This window comes from Podarcis cretensis (assembly GCF_951804945.1).
Source record: "Podarcis cretensis genome assembly, chromosome: 12".
Classification (NCBI taxonomy): Eukaryota; Metazoa; Chordata; class Lepidosauria; order Squamata; family Lacertidae; genus Podarcis; species Podarcis cretensis.
The window spans coordinates 19419915-19442560 of record NC_137181.1 but is presented as its reverse complement, the minus strand read 5'-3'; the positions used below and the strand labels follow the sequence as shown (position 1 = coordinate 19442560).

At 44.0% G+C, this 22646-nt stretch overlaps 1 protein-coding gene and 1 long non-coding RNA gene across 7 annotated transcripts in view; one reads left to right on the top strand and one right to left on the bottom strand.

Annotated features, from left to right (window-relative positions):
- Positions 1-22646, top strand: part of LOC307199367 — a 63866-nt gene that overhangs the window by 25243 nt on the left and 15977 nt on the right. The window lies entirely within an intron of this gene.
- The window catches only part of LOC307199096 (integrin beta-1-like), a 36784-nt gene that overhangs the window by 3943 nt on the left and 10195 nt on the right, over positions 1-22646 (bottom strand). For 3 of the 6 annotated variants that reach the window (XM_079946728.1, XM_079946726.1, XM_079946727.1), the window contains exons 6-14: positions 22383-22621; positions 21314-21469; positions 20574-20669; positions 19632-19721; positions 17944-18084; positions 17641-17843; positions 16117-16355; positions 14450-14672; positions 6845-6929 (exon numbers count right to left, since the gene is read on the bottom strand). In XM_079946728.1, coding sequence (XP_079802854.1) covers positions 6845-6929; positions 14450-14672; positions 16117-16355; positions 17641-17843; positions 17944-18084; positions 19632-19721; positions 20574-20669; positions 21314-21469; positions 22383-22621 — 1472 coding nt within the window. Of the gene's footprint in view, positions 1-4569; positions 4592-6836; positions 6930-14449; positions 14673-16116; positions 16356-17640; positions 17844-17943; positions 18085-19631; positions 19722-20573; positions 20670-21313; positions 21470-22382; positions 22622-22646 lie in introns of those variants that run through there. The other 3 variants (XM_079946730.1, XM_079946729.1, XM_079946731.1) reach the window with 3 other exon arrangements.

The window sequence follows — 22646 nt, the reverse complement described above, 5'->3', positions numbered from 1 at the left end:
TTTGATCCTGCTTCCATGTTTCCTGCTGGCATCTGGTTGGCCACTCTAAGAACAGGATGCTGGGTCTGATGGAAAATTGGCCTGATTCAGACTCTTCTTATGTTCTCCCTCCAAAGCCTCAGCTGCCAATTCTATTGGCAATAATATCTGCCTATTTATTACTACATGTATAGCCAACCTTTCCTGCAAGGAACTCAACATGACATGCACAGCACCCAGTCATGGCTCTTTTGTTTAATCTGTAGTTCAGCCCTAAGAGGGAAGCTTTTGATCATACGGTTGGAACTGGCATTTTTGACATAGGTTTCAGATTATACAGGTTTTAATCTTTTTCTTTAAAAACAAAAGAGAACGTGTTACTACTGTCCAGTATCATGGCTGTGTCACAAAACTGCCTTTAAAAAGTTGTAAAACAGGCATTCACATTTAGTCTGCCTTCAGATGGCTGCACATTAACTGTTTGCTTTACAATGGTGTGCTTTCTGGTGCAGTCTGCTAACATCCCAAAATGTACTTTCGTAATGGCAGTGGGTCAGCAGCAGAAGGACATCTCAGCTTGCAGACATAAACCGTTTTGCATGGCAGATTAGTCAGGCCAGCAAGTCTGTTCTCGTAAAAGGTGAAATTGCCTTGACATGTTGTGCTGATAAGAACAGCTAAAGGTATTACATTGAAATATTTTCTCCCTCAAAGTAAGCAACGCACATATTTTGAAGGAAAGAAAAAATATGAGGCAAAGGGGACTTTTGTTGTGACAGCTGGCTTGACAGCTGTGGTGTATAACTGTGCCACAGCTATACCTTCAGTCAGCCAGCATGCTCTGACGCCACACTGTGGTCTTACAAAGACCAAATGGACAGCCACTGCCCTAATCTATACTTGCCTAAGCTTTAGTTGGATTTTGAACACAGCACGGTGATACAATGGCAGTAAATACAACATAAAGGTAAAGGGACCCCTGACCATTAGGTCCAGTTGTGACTGACTCTGGGGTTGCGGCACTCATCTTGCTTTATTGGCTGAGGGAGACAGCGTACAGCTTCCAGGTCATGTGGCCAGCATGACTAAGCCGCTTCTGGCGAACCAGAGCAGCACATGGAAACGCTGTTTACCTTCCCGCTGGAGCGGTACCTATTTATCTACTTGCACTACTTGCTTTCGAACTGCTAGGTTGGCAGGAGCAGGGACCGAGCAACGGGAGCTCACCCCGTCGTGGGGATTTGAACCACCACCCTTCTGATCGGCAAGTCCTAGGCTCTGTGGTTTAACCCACAGCGCCACCCGCATCCCTTAAAATACAGCATACCAACCACCTAAACCATTTTGCTTCAACTGGTGGGTCATGTGACCCACAACAGGGTTTTAACTAAGGTGGGCTGCTCCAGTAGTACCATAATTCATTTTCTTTTTATTTAAGTTTTGTAATAAGCCTCATGTATGTGCTAAAATTAAGACACAAAAAGGTCAAGGGAAATTGCTATCAACCTGGGGCCCACAATGCGGTGCCTGCAAGCACCACAACACACTCAGATATGCTCCTTGGAAGCCACTAAGGTCCAGTTTTTTATTTTTAACACTGAGTATTTTTGACATTCTTGTTGTTTGATTGGGGTTGTATTTTTTGGATGGGTGTCTTGGTGTTTTGTCTGTTAGGAAGCAGCTCTGAGCGTCACCAGTTTTTCTTTTGTGAAATGGGCATCTTGTGGTGCCCTCAATGGGCCCAAAAAGATTGGGTACCTCTGCTATAAACCATTACACTGAGGCATTTGCAGCACTCATTCACAAATCAACGGGCAAAAAATTATCAGCAGTGGTGGAACTTGCCCAGTCATGTAAATGTTTACATTTTCCATTGGAGCTGTTTAGGAACATAAGACCATTAAATCACTGGTCCACTGGACCAGTATTAAATCTGCAACAGTGCCCAAACTGATGCCTCTGTCAGAGTCAAAGGTTTACTACTCTTGAACATGAAGTTTTTTCCAACTTGTGCTGCATTGCCCAGGATACTGTTTTAGCAGAAGTAGTGCCGTCAGAGTTTGACCAAACTGTGGGAGGCAGTGGAAGACAGGAGTGCCTGGCGTGCTTTGGTCCATGGGGTCATGAAGAGTTGGACACGACTAAACAACAACAACAGTGCCATCAGACTGTTGTCCATAATATCGGGCTGTAACTCCTTCAATTCTGTTGCTCTGAATAATCCTGGCATTGATATGACAGGTTACATAGGGGAAAGACTCTTTCCAGCTCTCTAGAAAAGCCAGGCAGTGAGATTTAGGCTTAAGGGGACAACCTCAAATCACTAACTCAAGAGCAGTTCTACAGAAGGCAGCAGAACAGTTTCAGAGTACAGTATGCAGCTTGAGATTGCAGCCTTAAATGGTAAGCATTTATACAGCACATAATTTTTCCATCCCTGGGCAGAATGCAACAGACGTCTTGAGTGCTTTGCAATAATACAGCATAATTCATTTCTCTCTATGGTACTTTGATTCCTGAGCATTAGGTCATCTTTTCCATACATTTGCCAGAGCAGGATTATTGCACAGAGAAGACTCTCTCCAGGGCTTTGTTCTAAATGACCCAACAGATGAGACACATCATTTTTCTTGAATGTGTTCCACAGTCTGATAATTTTAAGGTCTCCTCTGCCTTTGGTAGTTGGCCCAAATTTTCCTGTTAAGTCCAAATGATTTAAAATCCTGCATTTTTCTCCTTGTGGCAAATACATTCTAGAGCCGATTGATCCTATCGCTTTGTACATTTAATGGAATAGCTTCGCTCCAGAAGAAATAGATCAACTTCTGTTTCTCCACCGTTATATAAAAACAGTGAGGGAATGTGAGCCTGGGCAAACACTGGAGAGGGGAAAACATGTAGCCAGTTTTAACAATTACATTTTTAAAAAGCAAAAGAAATGCCTATAAAAACATAAAGCATTCCTGTGTTGGGAGTGGGCAACCTTGCTAGTTTTCAACCTTTTAAAAAAAGCCGTAGGAGTGCTCTCATTCATGAGTGATACAATGTGGAAAACTTGCTTTTAAAAAGTTCACATAATAGCACACATGTGTGGAAGGAATTAGCATCACATGATGCATGTTTTAGCACATGGATGAGTGTGGAGGTCATAAAGCCACATTCAGTGCAGCCTTCACAATAGCCGTGGAGAGAAGGGAAATAGCATTTCCTGAATCACAACTACAAAACAATGTAGTTTGAGTACTGTGAAAACAGCAGCACAACCAGTCCTTTGAGGAAAGTTCTTCAGGGTCTTGGAAACAGACGAGCAACAGCTGTACATTTCATAGAATCAAAGAATTAAAGAGTTGGAGGGAACCCCGAGCATCATCCAGCCCCTGCAATACAGGAATCACATGGGTGGCGAAGAACAGTGTGGAAATCATTCTAAACTGCTGGATCCCTAGTCTGGGGATTCCTACCCCCTTATGATTGCATATGCCATTTATAGTCTCCAATACTTGGTACATTCCCTCCTTCATTGGCATCTTTCTTGGATTTGTACAGCCCAGTTCTAAATGTGCAAACATGGAAGGAAGTCCCATTGAGTTCAGTGTGACTTATTGAGTTCAGTGTGACTTATTTTCAGCCAATCTACTTAGGACTGCATTCTTTTTCCTTGTCTCTGACTCCTTCTGATTAAATTCCAGAACCATATGTGGCAAGAGTATTGTTAGCCCAGAAGAAATTCTGACGAAAGGAGAATGGCAGACAAAAGTAATGGACAATGCAGAATTGGACAAAATGACAGGAAGGATTCGAAATCTGCGGGATCAGAGATTTACAGAAAATTGGAAGAAGTATATGAATTATTTGAAGAGCAACTGTAATCAACAAATTACGCTAGTAGGACTACAAGAAGTTTTGTAAGGAGAAATATACGAAGTGTTACAAAGTAGAAAAAGATAGAGATATTGGTTATGAGTTTGAAATGTAATAGGGAAGATAAGACATGCATACTGAGAGATTACATTGGAAAATTTTCAGACAGGATTGATGGAAGTCAAAAATTTGAATAAGATGTAAAAGTATGTTTAATTACTGTTGAAAATGATATGTTAAAAAAAGATTAAAAATGTATATATGAAAAAAAATTCGAGAACCATATGCACATAAATTAAAACATAACAAAAATAGTCATAAACAATAAAGAAAACATTAAAAAATACACAACCAAACTGAACAATTTCCACATAAATCACGAGATCTAATATAAAGATACAAAAAACTGAACAGTAACCCCTCCCCCACAACAAAACCCCCTAAACAGTACCCTAGCCCTAGAATCTGTTCAGCAGCTTCAGCTTTTGTAGCTGGAGTCATTCAGTGCCCCAACTTCCCAGGCCAGGTGGGAAAAGGCCTGCAAGGCACAGAGCAGGTCTTCCAGGATTTGCAGCCAAGATGGCATAGGGGCACAGAAAAGAACTGATCAATTTTCCAAGAATGAATATAAGGGCTGTTCCCCCCCCCCCCCTTTTAAATTTTTTACCTGATTGGTGAAAGGTAGACAATCAGTGCTAATTTGTACGTGATACTCCACAGCAAAAACTGCTGACATTATGACGATCATAATCTGCATAAATTCGTTATCTGCATGTTTTAGTACAGTGCCATTGCTAAATGTAAAATTAATATGATATGCATGGGAATAAAAGTGTATGAAGGGAAACATTGTTAATTGTCTTTATGAAACGCTAAGAAATTGGGGGGAGAAATTTCACAGCAATAAAACTGATAAAGGAAAGAAACAATACAATTTTTAAAAGGCATTATTGGCTGCAATCAAGCTAAGTGTAGGGAGCACCACAGGGACAGGGGGCTTCACAGCTCTCATTTATGTGTAAAGAAAACTCTGCACTTGTAATGTGTGTGTGGGGGGTGTTATTTATTTATTTATTGCATGTATATCCCCGCTTTTTCTCCAAGGAGTGCAAAATGGTTCTCTCCCACCTCATTTAATCCCTGCGACAACCATGTGAGGTAGGTTAGGCTGAAAGATAGTGACTGGCCCAAGGTCACCCAGTGATATTCATGGCTGAGTGCAGATTTGAACCCTAGTCTCCCAGCACCCTGTCCAACACTTAACACCACAATGGTATGCGATTCCTTTGCTACATACTTTCAGCTGCTTTACTACTAAATGCTGCCTTAGAATTCCTTTCACGGATTCCTTTCTGGCTTTTAAATAGCTACTGATGTGTTTTTTAAATAAAAAAATGTACATTTATGAGGAACAACAGCACATGAAATCCGATATAAGCATAGGACTAGCCAAATGAAACAAATAGAAAAGATGCAGAATTAGGAAGTACAAGGCTCAGTTCGAATCCCTGCCTAGCCTCTGGGTGACTCTGGGCCATCAGTCTACTTCTTTCTCCCTCAGGATCAACTTGTTTTCTTCAAGTGACATTGTTTTTAACCAAAAGCAGCTGTGCAGAACTGCAATCTAGATCGGAAGTTGAGGAGTGTGGGGAGAGGAGCTTATCTCTTCCTTTACAGGTCATTTTTCTCTCAGAATAGCCCTCTCTAAGTTTAGCCCTGCCACACTGGGTATTTCTTATCCAGACTGTCAAACCTTGTTTTGGTTAAAGCAAACTTTGTTTTTTTAGAAATCCCTCATAAGAAATAAGGCTATGTATACACATTTTATTTTAAAATCATTGGGGACAGAATACTTGGTGTGTCCCATCACCTATATAGTCCACGTATAATCTAGTTCTATTGAATATCTCCACCCCCTGCGGAAAAGGACTTCTTGGGAACATAACAACTCATTGCCGACTGATTCTGCATTACCCCGCGGTGTGTCCATTTGAAAACAGAAGAAAACAGCAGCCTGGGCAATGGGTGTGTTTGTATCCACACCTGCCCAGGGACATTGTAAGAGGGCGTAGCATCCTTATAAATACCCTTAAAGTATTCCTGGTTTTGCACCTGTTAGTTATTGAACAAAGTGAGATTCAGAAATGAGATAAGAACTAGAGGCTCCTACGGAGAAACCACCACTGTTACAGGGGATAAGCAAGGAACAAAGGACGCTTTGTGTTTGTCCTGCCTTTATTTTTTTAGTGTGAGGTGTCTGATAGGGAGTTTGTGCAGTTGGAGTTTGTGCTTTGAAACTCTCCTGCAGATGAGACCTTTTTATTTTGGTCTTGCTCAGTGGCGGCAGCAGCACCCGCCCCGTTTATGATTAAGATCCAGCCTCCTGGCGACAGCTGACAAATCTGGAAGCTTGCTCACTTCTTTGTGACCTTTCAGCTGATTCCAACAGCACCACACTACTGTTACTAAGGATTCCCCATTCCTTCAATGGACCAACACAGCTACTTCCAATTTTTCTCCACTTAAAGTGCAACGCAAAATCAACCATGATTTAGTCCAAGTGTGAGAGAGAAATCAATCAGGCAGGCAGGAGGGGCTGGGGAGCAGCTTAAATGTGCAAGCCCATTTAAAGAAAAAAAATCCTTAGAATTCCTCTAGATTTGGCCTGATTCCTACTGACTGAGGAGCTGGCTGCGTCTCCTTTTCTCTTTGATTTAATGACAGAAGTATCCAGGAGGGTTCCAAAGCCAAAGGCCCCATATGTTTGACATTCTTTTTCTTCTGAGAAACTGGAAATGACCTCGGACCTCAATGCTTATAGTCAGCCAATTTGTGTGTTTACTGAATTGTTGTTACTATCCCCCCCCACCCCAAGGGAATCTAATGGGAATATACTTTTGCCTGAGACGGAATTTTGAAACTCCAAAAATAACTTTTTGGCTCCTTTGTAATGCTTTCTGTGAGTGCTGTTGAGCTTCCCCTTTTTATTCTCTGACCTTTTCACTTTTGCAATCTCTCTCTTGACCTCTTGACTTTTCTGCTGATTCTGGTGAGGCCATTGGCTCATTTGCTCTGATGTCATGGTGACCCTGTGTGAGAATGAGGCGACAGGGTCTCTTGTGGATCTTTTGCTTAGCTGAATGCTAATGGGAAGTGCAGAATCTGAATTCTAAGACTGGTCACATGAAACCTCTGGTACATTCAAGCACATGCATATTGCCTACAAGACTTGGGTTACATATGCTTCAGGTTACAGACGCTTCAGGTTACAGACCCCGCTAACGCAGAAATAGTACCTTTGCTATAGAACTTTGCTTCAGGATGAGAACAGAAATCCTGCTCCGGCGGCGCAGCAGCAGCAGGAGGCCCCATTAGCTAAAGTGGTGCTTCAGGTTAAGAACAGTTTCAGGTTAAGAATGGACCTCCGGAACAAATTAAGTACTTAACCCGAGGTACCACTGTATTTGAATGACTGAATTCCTCATGCAAATGGAATGATTCTAGATAATGCACTTACAAGCCATAGGCAATTGATACCTGCTGTTTATAAGGTCATATCTTGGAATGCATCAGAACTGTGTGCAGTAAAATATGCACAGTATTATGAGAAACTGTGATTCTCTTAATGTGGATGTACCAGAACAACCAGCTGTGTGAGGGAGCATATGTGTCCACATTAATGCAGCCTGTATACCTCTTAATATGGATGTTACAGAACAATGCAGCTCTGAGATGCTGTCGGCTTTTTGACATAGACATCAGGATGGGTTTAGATAAGAAGAATTGCTTACTTGGAATTTTGTACCTTTATTACTTCTAAATTAGTATGTTTAGGATTACAAACTAAGGCTGTTATCACGTGCCACTTAAAAAGCACTCTGTGTCTGATACTGGACTAAACTACCTACGGTACATTGGCTAATGTGATTTTTAAAAGTAGACTTCTGCTGCTGCCTGCTGCCTGGTGTATGAACATCACCCACACATATGCACAAAATAGTACATGAAGAGACAATTATAGTGTCATGACAGAACAGCCAACTTTTGTAGGTCTCCAAGAGACAATTCTATATTCTGTTCAATTTATTACAGTGCCATATGTACGGTAATTCTTTGCAGTCCTTTATCTGAGACACCACATTTATTGACGTTAAATCTGATTAATGTTGCAAGGTTTAAATTCTGTAGCCTTTATCACAAATGCACTTCCTGAATCAAATTATTCTTCATTGAAGCTTTTGTACTGCTTTCTTCCACTATATTTGTAATATGAGTTTTTTTCATTCATCTGACATGATTTGATTGCTAAGAAACCATTCTTTTTCTGTGAACCTCATGCTAGCAAAATCTCTTATGCACTCATTTGGTCCACTATAAATCATAATATTCACAAGTTATTTCTTAAACATTTGTCCTTTATTTATTTGCCTTCATCCACAGCGTGCAGTTGGCTTGGCTCACTTTCTTAAGCTATCTTTCTACAGCCATTTGTTATCCAGGTACATTTTTGGGATGCAGCTGCTCTGAGTTTGCAGCATTTTTTCCTGCCAGTGAGACCTTGTCTTAGATAAGGAGTTCAAGTCATGTACAAATGATGTGTTTATGGAGCAAGATTTTGAATTTTAACTCAGTAAAGATGTCCTCTTGCCTCATATGTATAATTTACTTAAATATAAACCAGGCCGTTCTGTCTGAGGAAGGAGTTCACTCCTGCTTCTTGGTTTCAGCTAAGGCCTTCAGCAATTCTTGAGTGCAGATTGGCAAGGAATACAAGCAACTCTTCTGTCACTGTGATTTAAATGAGGTTAGGCTATAGCTCATTATCTGTTTAACAGTTCATTGACACAAGGCACTGGAGGCAGAAAAATCTCAATCTCTTGGGGGGGGGGGAATGGTACCTGTTAGGTTTCCAAGGGGTTGCTCGAGAGTAAGCAGGCAAATGCCTCCCTGCTCGGCTGTGAAGCCTTGCTTTCGATGCCAAAATAAACTTTATCTGTCCAGAGCGCCACTCTCCCACGGCTGGCTCATTCACTGGCAGAATCCATGAGTGGCCGGTCCTTAAACTTTTCCCAGCAGAGTAGTTTCTTGATGCCCAATCTGCGCCTCCCCTCTCGGCGTGGAAGCTTATTCCCCAGGCAAGGTGTCCTGGCACCGCCTCGCCTCCTCCGAGCCCTGAAGCTCCTCTCCACTGGAGGCGTGGTTACTCTCCTCCGCTGAGGAGGAGCTGCTTCCCACGATCTTTGGGGGCTCTCTGTAATCCATCTGGCTTTTCCCCTTTCCCCCCTGAGCCAATGGCAGTTCCCTGACATCCACCCCCTCCTCAAGACCCCCCTCCCCCTGGTGAGGTCTTTGAACGTCTCCTCCTCTATATCGTCAGCCGGCAATGTAGGAAAACCCCGGAAAGAACCATCATCATCCTCCGTGGATTCAAAAGCTGCTTCCCATCCTCTCGGGTCCCTTCCCGCTGCTTGAACCTCCCAGTCTGATTATTCTCCCTCGGACACCTCCCCGCCCTCCTCTTCTGAGGCAGGGAAACCTATGAAGTCCCCTTCGTCGTCCATGGGTCTGAACTCCTCCTCCTGGAACCTAGCTATTGGTTTAGGCTTATGTGGGAACAAACCATGGAATTCTTCCACCAGATAACCCTCTGTGATGGATTCTGTGGGAACCCACGTGTTTTTGGATCTGGGTTCTCCCTCCCAGGCCACCAAGTACTCTACCTGGTGCCCTCTCCACCTAGAATCGAGTATTTCCCTTGCTTCATTACAGTGTTCCCTTTCCTCTGCCCGTGGATGGGTAGTCACCCCTCCCTCCCTCTCCGGGAAGCCCCACCTCTCCCTGTGATGCAAAAACAGGGACCTATGGAACACCGGATGTATCCTCATGCTGTCCATCAATTTCAGTCTGAAGGCCACTGAGTTAACCTGCTGTATTACCTCAAAGGGCCCCAGCCGTCTAGGCTGCAACTTTTTGCAACCTCCCTTTAGGGGCAAACCCTGGGACGACAACCACACCCTGTCTCCCACCCGTATGACCTCCCCCGGCCTGTGGTGCCTGCCTGCCTGCCTTTTGTAGACTTCTTTAGCCCTTTCCAAGTTTAGCTGGAGTTGTTGGTGCAAGGCCTCCATCTCTTCTGCAAATTGCTCCACCGCGGGCACACTCCATTCCTCCTCCTCACACCCTGGGAAGGCCCTGGGGTGACACCCGTAATTGGCCATGAAGGGACTCATTCCCGTGGACATGTGTTCAGCGTTGTTGTACGCAAATTCAGCTAGCGCCATTTTCTCTACCCAATCGTTCTGCCTCTCACTGACATAACAGCGTAGGTACTGCTGTAGTATTCCATTCACCCTTTCGGCCTGGCCGTTGGTTTCTGGGTGCCTTGCCGTCGAGAAGCTCACCTCTACTTGCAGCAAGCTCATGAGTTCCCGCCAGAACCGCGAGGTAAATTGTCTTCCTCGATCAGCTACAACCCTCAATGGAGTCCCACACAGCCTAAAAATGTGGTCCACAAACAGCCTGGCTGTCTCCTCTGCTGACACCGCATGAGAGCAGGCCACGAAATGGCACATTTTGGTCAGTAGATCGACCACCACCACCACTGTTTCCCCCCTTGACTTGGGCAGATCTGTCATAAAATCAATGGACACCACCTCCCAGGGCCTCTCCGGTGTTGGTAAGGGTTCCAGTAACCCTGCTGGTGTGGTTCTTTCCCCTTTGGCCCTCTGGCACCTGTTGTACCCCCGGACATATTCTCGTACATCCTCCCTTACCTTGGGCCACCAGAACTGTCTGGTGACTAGTAGAATGGTCTTATGCTGCCCAAAATGCCCAGCTGTTGGGTTGTCATGGAGCTGCCTAAGTATCTTGGCCCTCAATGTCTCTCCCAGCGCATACAGTGCCCCTTTGTAGTACAGGAGCCCTCCTTTTTCCTCAACCCCCCCCCCCATTTCCCCCCTTTCCATCTCTGAGCTCCCTGATTTTAGTCTGAGCAAACTCATCGTGTCTGGTCAGCCCAACCAGTTCTTGCTCCCCTACCAGTGCTCCCCCACACGACCAGTGTTCTGGGAACACGTGCCTGGCCACAGGAGGTCCTTCCCCTTCCATGTACTCAGGTTTCCTGGAAAGTGCATCTGCCCTCACATTCCCCCCCCCCCAGGTACGTATTGTATTTTGAAGTGATACTGTGAGAACATCTGTGACCATCTGACCTGTCTCTGGTTAAGCACGCGCGCTGTCCGCCAGTATTCCAGGTACTTGTGGTCCGTTCAGACCTGGATCTGGTGCCGTGCCCCAATCAAAAAGTGTCTCCACAGCCGAAAGGCCACATAAATGGCCAGCAATTCTTTGTCATAAACAGTGTAATTTTGCTCTGACTTGCTCAGTTTCCTGGAGAAAAACGCACAAGGTCACAAGTCTTCCCCTGAACCTTGTTGCAGCAGTACTGCTCTGATGGCCCGGTCTGAAGCGTCCGTCTCCACTCTCAGTGGCTTCCCCGGATCCACGTGCAGGAGCTGCTCCTCAGAGGCGAACGCCTTCTTTAACCTTTCAAAGGACTGCTGCGCTTTCTTGGTCCGCGCAAACTTCTTGCTGCTAAGACAATCCGTTATGGGTGCTGCCAAGTGAGTGAAGTTCTTGATGAACTTCCTGTAGAAGTTGCTGAACCCTAGGAACCTCTGCACATCCTTCTTTGTTTTGGGGTCTTCCATTCCAGCACTGCTTTCACTTTCTCCAGATCCATGGCCAGCCCCTTGTCCGACAGTCGGTACTCCAGGAACTCGACCTCCCGGACATGGAATTGGCATTTTTCCAGCTTAACCCACAACTGATGTTTCTTCAATCTCTCTAGCACCTGCCTGACGTCTTTCACGTGCTGTGCTTCATTTTCAGAGAAGATTAAAACATCATCCAAAAAGGCCACACAATTCTTGTACAGCAGGGGGCCCAACACGTGGTGCATAAAGGCTTGAAAGCAGGCGGAGCCCCCTTGTAATCCGAACGGCATGATGAGATATTCAAACGCCCCCAGGGGGGTGAACATCGTCGTCTTCCATTCGTCTCCCTCTCTCCCTCTGATCAGACTGTACGCCCCCGAGGTCCAGCTTGGTAAACATTTTGCCCTGCCTCACCCGCGTTAAAACATCGTCAATTCTGGGCATGGGGAAGGCTACGGGTTCTGTTCTACTGTTCACGAGCCTATAATCCACTACCAAACGAGGCTGGTTAGACTGTTTCTTGTCCACAAAGAATACTGGGCTTCCCCCTACAGCCTTGGATTCCCTTATGAAACTGCCTCAACTCATGCATCTCCTGGTCGGACATGGCATACAGCTTACCCACCGGCAACTGGACCCCCGGAAGCAGGTTGATTTGGCAGTCATATGGTCTCTCGCTGAACACCTCCTTCAAATCTGCATACTGCGATGGCACGCGCCCCTTCTCCTCCAGAGTCACCCCAGCCACCCTGGTCATAGTCATTCTTGGTTCCTTCCCTCCCAGCAGTGTTCCAAGCAGTGAGCTGACACAAAAGTGAGTGAACGTTGATGCCACAACACCACTGGGTCATGGAGTGCCAGCCAGCTCATTCCCAGTATAATGGGGGGGGGGGTCCTGCCAGTGTGGCCACGTGAAAGGCAATGGTTTCAGTGTGCCTAGAAACCCTCATCCTCATTGGTGGTGTCTGGTGTGTCACTCCCCCCCCCAGTAGCTCCCTGCCATCAATGGTGGTCACCTGCAAGGGGAAATCTAGTGGCAACAGGTGTAGCTGGTGCTCCAGAGCAAAGTCTCTACTGAAGAAATTACACGACGAACCCAAATCCAGCAGAGCATTCACTTGTACTGGGTGCCCATTTGGGAATTCTAGCACCACTTCAACTGCTATGGCTGCCTTGGGAGGGTCTGGTTGGGGCTCTTCTACTGGTCGCTTTTTCGTTTCCCTGCACCTGCACCTTCTCATGCCTTGTGTCAGGGGCTCAGGAGCAGAGGCACAGGGGAGAGAGGAAGAGGAGAGCGAAGGGGAACAATCCGAGGGCAGCGTAGGAGAGTATGACAGTGAGACGAGAGATTCCATGAGCTTCTCCAGCGATTCGGAAGATTCCCAGAAGGGGGCACCGATGGCCAGGGCAAGGGGGGTCCCGGGAGGGACGCACCAGAAGCCAGGGGCCAGCAGCGACTCCCAAAGCAGCAGCTGGAGATCGGGACCAGTTTCCCCACCATGCGGGGGGGAAGAGTCCCATGTGTCAGGGCAGGCTTCCCCTCCAGTGGGGAGGGAAGATGAGTCAGGGCTGACCACGCCCCTATCGCTGAGTGAGGGAACAGAGGGGAAGTCAGATCCAGCTAGCCCCCCCGAAGGGGGAAGCAGTGACAGGAGCAGTGTAACGGTCAGGAGAAAGGTGGCCGGGTGGGCGCGCGTGCCAAGTTCAAATGTACAGGCGCGCGGGACAGCAGGGGGCTCGGATTGGGAGCCAGGTCCTAAAGCACGCCGGAGGCAGGGGGAAGAATCCGGGGACTCTCCAGCATCAGAAGAGTCCAGAAAGGGCAACACCCCGGCGGGCAGACGGACCCAGAGGAGGAAAGAACAACGGAAGAGGTGGAGTAAGGCTAGAGTCTTAAACTGGTGTCTAGGGGGCGGAGACTCAGACGGAGCTTCGGCGGTCTAGGGTCTAAGACGTAGAGCTGCGCGCTACGGCTTTGAAATGGAAACTGAACTTTAATAAAGACTTTTGCACATAACGACGACCTGGCGTTGGTCCTCTGTGAGCTGGGACCTTGGGGCAGCTCTGACACCTTGCTAGGCTTTTCTCTGGGGACAGACCTTCGCGAAATGTCCAGGGCGCTGACAGACGAAACACTTCTTGGCTGTTTCCAGTCCCTTCCCTCCTTCTTCCTGAGCTCACTGGCATTTGAAACCGCGCGTGCGCGGGCTCCATCAATTAGCATATTTAAAATGAGTTGCTAATACATTCTAGTAATAGGTATTCAACAACTGAACTACAATGCTGTGAAATAACTGGGTGCACTCAAGTGCAGTTTTTGCACAGATTTAAGATATACTAAAAAGGTAAAGGTAAAGGGACCCCTGACCATTAGGTCCAGTCATGACTGACTCTGGGGTTGCGGCACTCAACTTGCTTTATTGGCCGAGGGAGCATGACTAAGCCGCTTCTGGCGTGCTTTCGAACTGCTAGGTTGGCAGTCACGGGGATTCGAACCACCAACCTTTTAATCCGCAAGTCCTAGGCTCTGTGGTTTAACCCACAGCGCTACCTGCGTCCCCTTAGGATATACTAGTTGGCTTTAAATGGTATCTGCAAGTGCAGGTACTATTTATTTTTTAAACTGAAAAGTTACACACTTCAGTATACACAAGAAAAAAAACCCAAGGCAGTTTACAACAAGAGAACCAATATAATAAAACACTAATTACCAATATTTTTTTTTTTCAGAATTTTGTTTGGGGGGGGAAGGGAGAGAGAGAGAAAGCAAAGCAAAAACATGGGCCACAAGAAACAGCTCCTTTTACAAAGGGGAACACAAAATTTCCCCTGGAGCAATTTGCAAATATCCCAGCAGGAAGTTATTTTATTATTTAAAAATCCAAAAGCCTTACTTGCTCTCTGCAAAAAATCCAAGGCAGGTTGGGCACAATTCACATGTTGGCCCCATAAATTTGGGATCTGTGCAGTTACAGACTCCACACTTGCAGATTCCTCTGCCATTACAGATTTGCCCATTTCCAGCTTCACATGGGGCGGTATCCATGTAGCAATCACAAGCAGAGCCTGTGTAATTTTCTGTGCATTCACACTCACCACATTTACATTCACCATGTCCTGCAATAAAAAGACAGGTATTTAGTTTCTATAAAGCACATGAAATTGAACATCAACAACTGCCATAATCTGATTTAATTTGACAGAAGCATTCAAAGTTGATTGTATTTCCTACCACCCAGGTAAAGGAATAGATCATGTGACTTCTATTTCAACCACAAGATCCCGTACTGCAAGTCTCTTCCACAGTTCCAATGAGAGGACATGCTGTAGCACTAATCTCCAAAGGCCAACTCTATAGAGACAATGGTGTCCTGTCTGCAGGATATGAGGTCCACATTGTAGCCCTACAAATTTCTATGAAATTGGTGGAGAACTGCTATGAGTGTGCTTTCATAGAATGAGGTTTGGTAAAAGTTGGATCTTGCATGTTGTGGCTATACATGACTTGACCACATGACTGTAGTAGAGTATAAGACCTTGGTCTGCCTCAGAGGCCAGCAAACCTGGGAACAATGTGCCTTTAGAAAGCAAGGGCAGAAAATAATTGTTGCTGAACAATTTTGAGGTTCATCTTGCATGCTATTATCTAACCACTCACTCTGCTATGTCCACTGGCAGTTTGCAAAGAGTGCTGATTTTAGATTGCACTGTCACTTGGAGCTCCTAATCAGAATTTTCTCCTTTCAAAATGGTGTCAAAAGTTGGCACAAAGGTAAGGGATTAATGGTGTTTGGCAGGTTCCTCCCCATTTTATCTTCCTAACCTGTACTGTCCAAAGTGGACAGTTTTGGCTCTCTCTGTAATCTATCAAGTTGCACTCCCACTGAATGGCTCCCACCACAGCAAGGGCCAGCATGCACTGCCTCTAGATCATAAGAACTGGAGACACTGTGGGCACTGGAAGTCCCTGTGGGGGCCAGAGCAGCTGTATAGGGTCTTCGCTTTAGGGTCTTTGACAATACTTAGTTGTAGGCTCAGTGATTACTCATTTCCCAGTTGGCCCCATGAGTCAGAAAATAAGAGGAAAAGCAAAAGTGGAGAATAAAAGTTTTGTTTGTTTGTTAAGGCAAAAAGGAATAATCCAGAAAAAGGAGTAGGAAATAACAAACACCAACAAAAAGGGCCAAAGGAAGTACACACTGTAGATAGAGGAGCTGCAGCTGAACAACTTGGCTTGGGTAAGATAGGACCAGATCTGGTGGTTGAACTCTAGACCACATACCTCCTGCCTTTTACTTGATGTCTCTCGTAAATTTATAAATTAAAGTCTTGTGAAGGCATATAAGGGCTACAGTGTATGATTCTCTTCAGAAAAAGCCTCTCTCCTTTTACTAATAGTATTACTGTGTACTGTGTTGCACAGCAGAGTATCGCAAGCCAAGAAGATCTCCCAAATGTTAGGCTCTCATGCTTAGAAATAAGTACAGGACTGCATCCAAGCATCCCCCTTCCTCCAGAGGAACTTCTGAATCCTTAAAGTTTAAAAGGGTTAGTTCATTACCTCCACAAAGCAAGCCATCAGATCGATCACAGTTGAAGTTATCACATTCGCAAAACCGGCCAGAGTAGATCTCATTTGCATTCTCTCTCTTCCTGCACACACACTGTCCACAAATACATTCTCCATTGTTACTACATATTTCTGAACTGTTTTCTCGTCTACAGGTGCTTGATATATCTTCACTGTTTACTTCATCCATGCTGCATTCACAGAGCTTTCCAATATGTCCTGGTTTACACCTAAAACAGAAAATGGTTCTCATTACTAAACTGTTAAAACTTTCTTTTCCCTTATATACATATTGAGAAGGGGGTGAGATGAGATACTGGTGCATAGATACAGGAAACAGTCTCTTTCACGAGAGCATGATTCATCCTAGAGGCAGATGTTCCGAAACTGAAGAGCAGCAGTTTAGGGAAACTGCTGAATGACTCTTCTACAAAGTTCATTAATATAGCAGCTGCTACTAATTGCTGTAAAAATAATATAAATGCTAATTTATTTCAAAGGTGAAATGTGGCACATGCCTGCTTGACACAACAGACATTCATTTTTCTGTGCTAGAAAGGTCTTGAAGAATGGTCTGCTACAATTGCACTTAAGAACAGGCCCAATTAGCCTGCAACAGTATTAATATTCACCACTTTAATAATAATAATAATAATAATAATAATAATAATAATAATAGTTATATATTTGTTTACTGCCCACTTTATTCCCCACAGGACTCAAACAGATAAAAAACCACACCCATAAAGTACCTAGCTTTTTCAAAAACGAAAATGAAACAAAAAAACAGTGTGGTCAAAATTACTTTTAGAAATACATGGGAATTTAAAGATCCTGGTAGGAATAAGCTGCCGGTGTTCATGGGGGAAAGGAAGGCAGGAGGGGCCAGTATGGGATGACTGAAGGTACCTGAAGGCCCAGCATTAAAATACAAATTTCATGCTTGCTTAAGGAGCTGACTTGGGTTCCCTTCCCTTTGTTCATATGTTTTTTGAGGAGAAAGGACACACAACTTCACTTTGAGTACGGATTATGTGGCACAGGAAGGAAAGAGGCTAAGAAAGAAACAAGACGCAGTGCAGAAATAGCAGGAGACGGGAAAATGAGAAGGAAAATGAGGTATGTGGTAGGAATTGGGAGAAAGTTGAGGTCTGGAGAAAGAGAGGCAGGTGGTGGATAGAAATGATGAATGAAAAAAATGAGTGAAGGGCCATTTAAAGTAGGAGGAAAAGGGGAGTGGCAGAGAATAGGGACTCTCATGAGTTCTCCAAAGCATCTATTTTCAGTGTCGAGGCTCAACCCTGAAGCATGTGAGGAATACATAGAGGTTCTCCTGAGCTGGTGGACAGCACATTCCCTTCAGCGCTGATTCCACCCAAGAAGAATCAGGGAAAGGTATTCCAACTACATTTGTGTATAGTCTGGGATATTTTTTTTGGCCATTTACAGTCAAGGGATATTTTATTTCCTAGCAGATTTATCTGAGGGAGAGAAAAAACATTAATATTTATCTACCTGCAGGCACCACACTCAAATGTTCCACTTCCATAGGAGCAAATAGGGCTGTCTGGAATTCTGTCCTTGTGACATTCACATTCACAGATGAACTCCAGATTAATTTCTACCTCTTCAGTGAAACCTAGTGGCTTGATTTTAATGGTTTCACCCTGCCCTTTTTCTGGACACTGGTTGGCTGTTACTTTAATCTCAAAGCTAACCTGTAAGCAAAATAAAGAGTACATAGGTAAATTGTTTGACACTGATTAGGGGTGTGTGTGTGAAGCAATAGCACACCGATTCCAGAATGCAGAAAGTTACCTCATCTCCAATTGAAATGTTGGAGCACTTTCTTCCTTCATCTCCTGTACCATTCACTCCATTCTTGCAAAAAGATTTATACTCAATTGTGACTTCTTTTGGTAGTTTGTTGTTTTCCAGAATGACTTCTGAAGACAATGACTAACACAAAAGTCAAGTAGTTTAGTGAAGGATAATGGAACATGCAGCCCCACTTCATCTGGAAAGCCACAGGTTTTTCTACTCTGTGGTCTCCCAGATGTCCAAACAGTTCCTTAAAAACACTTGGAAAATACTCTCTTGCAAGAGATACATGTTCAACAGATTCTATCTAGTCCTTTTAAAACGTGCATTTCTGAAGGGACTACAGTGGTACCTTGGTTCTCAGACACCTTGGTACTCAAACAACTTGGAACCCAAACACTGCAAACCCGGAAGTAAGTGTTCCTGTTTGTGAACTTTTTCCGGAAGCTGAACGTGCTTCGTTTTGAGTGCCACACTTACGTTTTGAGAGTTATGCTGAGTTTTGTCTGTTTTTGCTATTTATTTTGCATTTTTGTTTTTGTGGCTCTTTTTTGTTTTGTTTTTGTTACTGTGTGGAACCCAGTTCAGCTACTGATTTATTGTGTGACATCGTTTATTGCTTTCATTTTATGGTTCAGTGGTCTCGTTAGATAGTAAAATTCATGTTAAATTGCTGTTTTAGGGGTTGTTTTTTAAAGTCTGGAACAGATGAATCCATTTTGCATTACTTTTTATGGGAAAGTGTGTCTTGATTTTGGAACAGACTTCCAGAACGGATTAAGTTTGAGAACCAAGGTACCACTGTATTAGTTTTCTCTGTATCTTGACACAGCAAGTTTTGAACTAGTGTTACCATTTTCTTGTGGGTTTTGTGCAGCCAGCATCATTGTAGCTTACAAAACGGATAAAAGAGATTGATAAAATTGTATTGCTGATAAGATCAGCACTGCTATTTTCCTCTCCCAACTCCTCCCCCGAAAAACCACACAGAAACATATTGTAAAGGACTGCAGACTGTTTAAGGCTTTATAGGTTAAAATCAGCACTTTGAACTGGGTCTGGAAACTAACTGACAGCCAGTGCAGTCAAGCCAGCACCAGTGTAATCTGCTCAAACCTGTCTTGCCCTGTTAGCAAGGTCTCTGGGTGGCTAGAATGGGAAGCTACCAACTCTTTTTATACTACATATACAACTCAGAACCTCATCTGCTTAAATAAGGGATGGGGAACCTCCAGCCAGGCCTCCCCATTTGGCACAAGAGTCCAAGCCATGGCTACCTGCCCTACACCTAATGTTGTATGTGACAAGTGTGGGGCACGTAAAGGCAGGGCTTGGTAAAAGGTGCTTTGAAGCTGATCATCAGTGCTGGAGAAGCACTGCACAAAGGGTTTCTTCAGTGCTGACCATCAGCTGACTGATGGCAATACTGCACACATTTTTTGCTTATACATTTGATTTCAAACCATGCAAGTGAAGTTTGCCATTGCAACATCAGGTGATTGACAAGGGGGTGGCCCTGTCCACCTGTCAAACTTGACTTGTGTGTAGATGTAGATGTAGATGTATATGTATATGCGGCCAGGTCCGGATCCCCACTGGGGTCTTCAACAAAATACATCCTTTATTGTATACAAAACACGTTGTCTTTGGGTGTATGTGGCGATAATGAAAACTGGTGAACTCACATTGTAGGCATCAATTATCAGTTGAATCACGTTACTGGAGTTTGAAGAGCGTGTTCCCACGGCAGATTTTGGAATCAAATTCTTGAGCTCCTTTACATGAGAAGAGTGAGAAAACCATTCAGTTAAAATCATAAGCAGCAGATAGATTAATTCTATACACAAAATGCCATTTATAGAAAACCATAAAAAAGGTAAAGGACCCCTGACAATTAAGTCCAGTCGTGAACGACTCTGGGATTGCGGCGCTCATTTCGCTTTACTGGCCGAGGGAGCCGACATTTGTCCGTAAACAGTTTTTCCAGGTTATGTGGCCAGCATGACTATGCCGCTTCTGGTGAAAACAGAGCAGCGCATGGAAACGCTGTTTATCTTCCTGCTGGAGCAGTACCTATTTATTTTAAAAGACAGCTGAAGGTGGCCCTGTTTAGGGAAGTTTTTAATGTCTGATGCTGTATTGTTTTTAATATTTGGTTGGAAGCTGCCCAGAGTGGCTGGGGAAACCAGCCAGATGGGCAGGGTATAAATAATAAATTATTATTATTATCATCTACTTGCACTCTGACGTGCTTTTGAACTGCTAGGTTGGCAGGAGCTGGGACCAAGCAACGGGAGCTGACCCGGTTGTGGGGATTCGAACTGCCAACCTTCCAATCGGCAAGCCCTAGGCTCAGTGATTTAGACCACAGTGCCACCTGTGTCCCATATAGAAAACCATAGTTATACAGAATTCAATTGCTCAAGTTTCTAACACATGCATAGAACAGGGGTGGGACAACTGCAACCCATCAACTCTCTCTACATTCCCACCTAGGGTGGGTGGGGGTAAATACCATTATTGCCTAGAGAGCACCACTGGTCGTGTGGGTGGAGGCATTTTCAGGCTGGGGAATCTCAGCTGGTGAGGGAAGGGACTCTATAGAAGCTTTTGTCACTTGCTCTTACCTTGTAAACTGGTTGAAATTCTTGTGTAACAGCAAATATTATCTGAATATTATTGTCACTTAGCTTCTGAACAAGGTGTGCAATGGAGGGATAATCCTGAAGAATGGAGTTTACTTTTTATATATACTTGAATTTCACACACAATAACAGTCTTATATACAATTTTCTATACAAACATAAGCAAGAGCAAACATAAGAGTCAAAAACATTTTTTTTAAAGCAATCCATCAACTCTCATTAACGGAAGCCTCTAATTCTCAGATTCTTCATTCTTATCAAAGCATTACTTAGGCTTTTTCTTCTATTTTGCCAGTTAAATAAATGTTCTCCAGTTCTTGGGTTTCTTTCTGGATTCAGAAAAGGAGTTTTAGCAAAGTAGGATAACTTGGTTTTAAAATAGGCAAACCAAACTTGGCATTCTTCCTCCATGAAGAAAAATGTGAGGGCTACTATAACAAAATTAAAAATCTCTACATGTTTTTACATACAAGCTCTGCTAGCACTGGTCCATGAAAGCTTACAGTGCCTGCTATTTTAAAATTATAAGCTAAACTCTTAATGGGTGTTCTTCTCAAAGCATTCTTCTACATTGGGGGGGGGAGTATACTGGGATTGTCTCCCATTTCTACAACACGTGTGTATATTTGCATGTGTGTGTGTGTGAGAGAGAGAGGGGGGGCACATATACACAGTAACATACATGTAAACACAAAATTAAACATTCTCTTAAGCATACTTACATAATAATGGCTCATTGTGTACATATTGTTATCTAAATGACATTGCCCGTCATTTGGCAAGACAATTCCTCCAAGTTTCCCATCTCCAGCAAAATGAAATCCAGCATCCGTAGAAAATACCAACAACCGAGTGACATTTCTCCAAATAAGTTCTGACTTGAGAAGAAATTTTATATATATATATAAATAAAAGCATAGATCATTGTGAAAGAATATGGTAGCAGAGAAAACTGAAAAATGAGTGATCAGTATCCCCATGTATTTTTTAGCAAATATAAGCTCTCCTCCCATCACTACTGTACAGTTTTGATAGTAGCTTCAGGAACATGTGCATGACATAAAAACAATGTGGGAAGAAGCCACCTGAACACACCCGGAAGTGACAGCTGGGATGTGTTGGCACTAGGATACAGTTGCTCCAGCTTATGGTCAAGAGGCATGGAGAAATTACCATGCAACCTTTGCAACTGGAGGTTGACTCAGAAAGCTTCAAAGCAAGAGAGGGGGAGGATTCCACTTGTACACTGAAGTCGCCTTCCCAATTCCCTCTGAAAATTGCTGGCACCAGTCACTTGGGCATCCAGATCAGAGTTTTGGTCCAGGGTTTTACTCTATATCTTTACTAGCTAAGTGTGTCTGGGGTGAGGTGGGGTGGGGGGTATGAGCTGGGGTCCCTCAAAATACACTGCTGGCTAACAACTACTAGAACTGAAAATCAGCAGCTAGACTTTATAGGAGCAAGACCAGAAGCAGTAGAAGAGAGGGTCTGCAAATCATAGACTGGTGACTGAAACCTTTTGTTGTTGTTGAACAGAGAGAGAGAGAGAGAGTACACAATGACTACGCCTTTTGTTTCCTGTGCAAGAGCTGCAACAAATAAACCTTTACGAGTACACATGTGGTTGAATGCCCTTTAAGGATCCCCACTGGCTTATCATTGTACCTTTTCAATATTTGTGTCCAAGAAGTTAAATTAACACTTTTGATCCATTAAATCTGAATAACAGCCAAGGGTCTACAAGTCAATTGCATTTATAGTAATATGCAAAAGAAATGAAAATACACTTACACCACAAACAGCAACCTGCATTATTGCATCAAATCCACCTTCAGGAGAATCCAGATTGCCAGAAATCTGTTGATCACCTACAAACTTGTTGAACAGATTTCCATCTCTGGTAAAGTTGAGTACATTCCTGTAGCTAAAAGGGCTTGTACAGTTAAGGTCAGCGGTGCATGGGTTCTTGAGTTTGGCTGGTGTAGTACTAATATAAGGCATTACAGTTTGTTCAACTAAAGAGCCAAAACCTGAGAAAGAGAGAAAGAGAGAGAG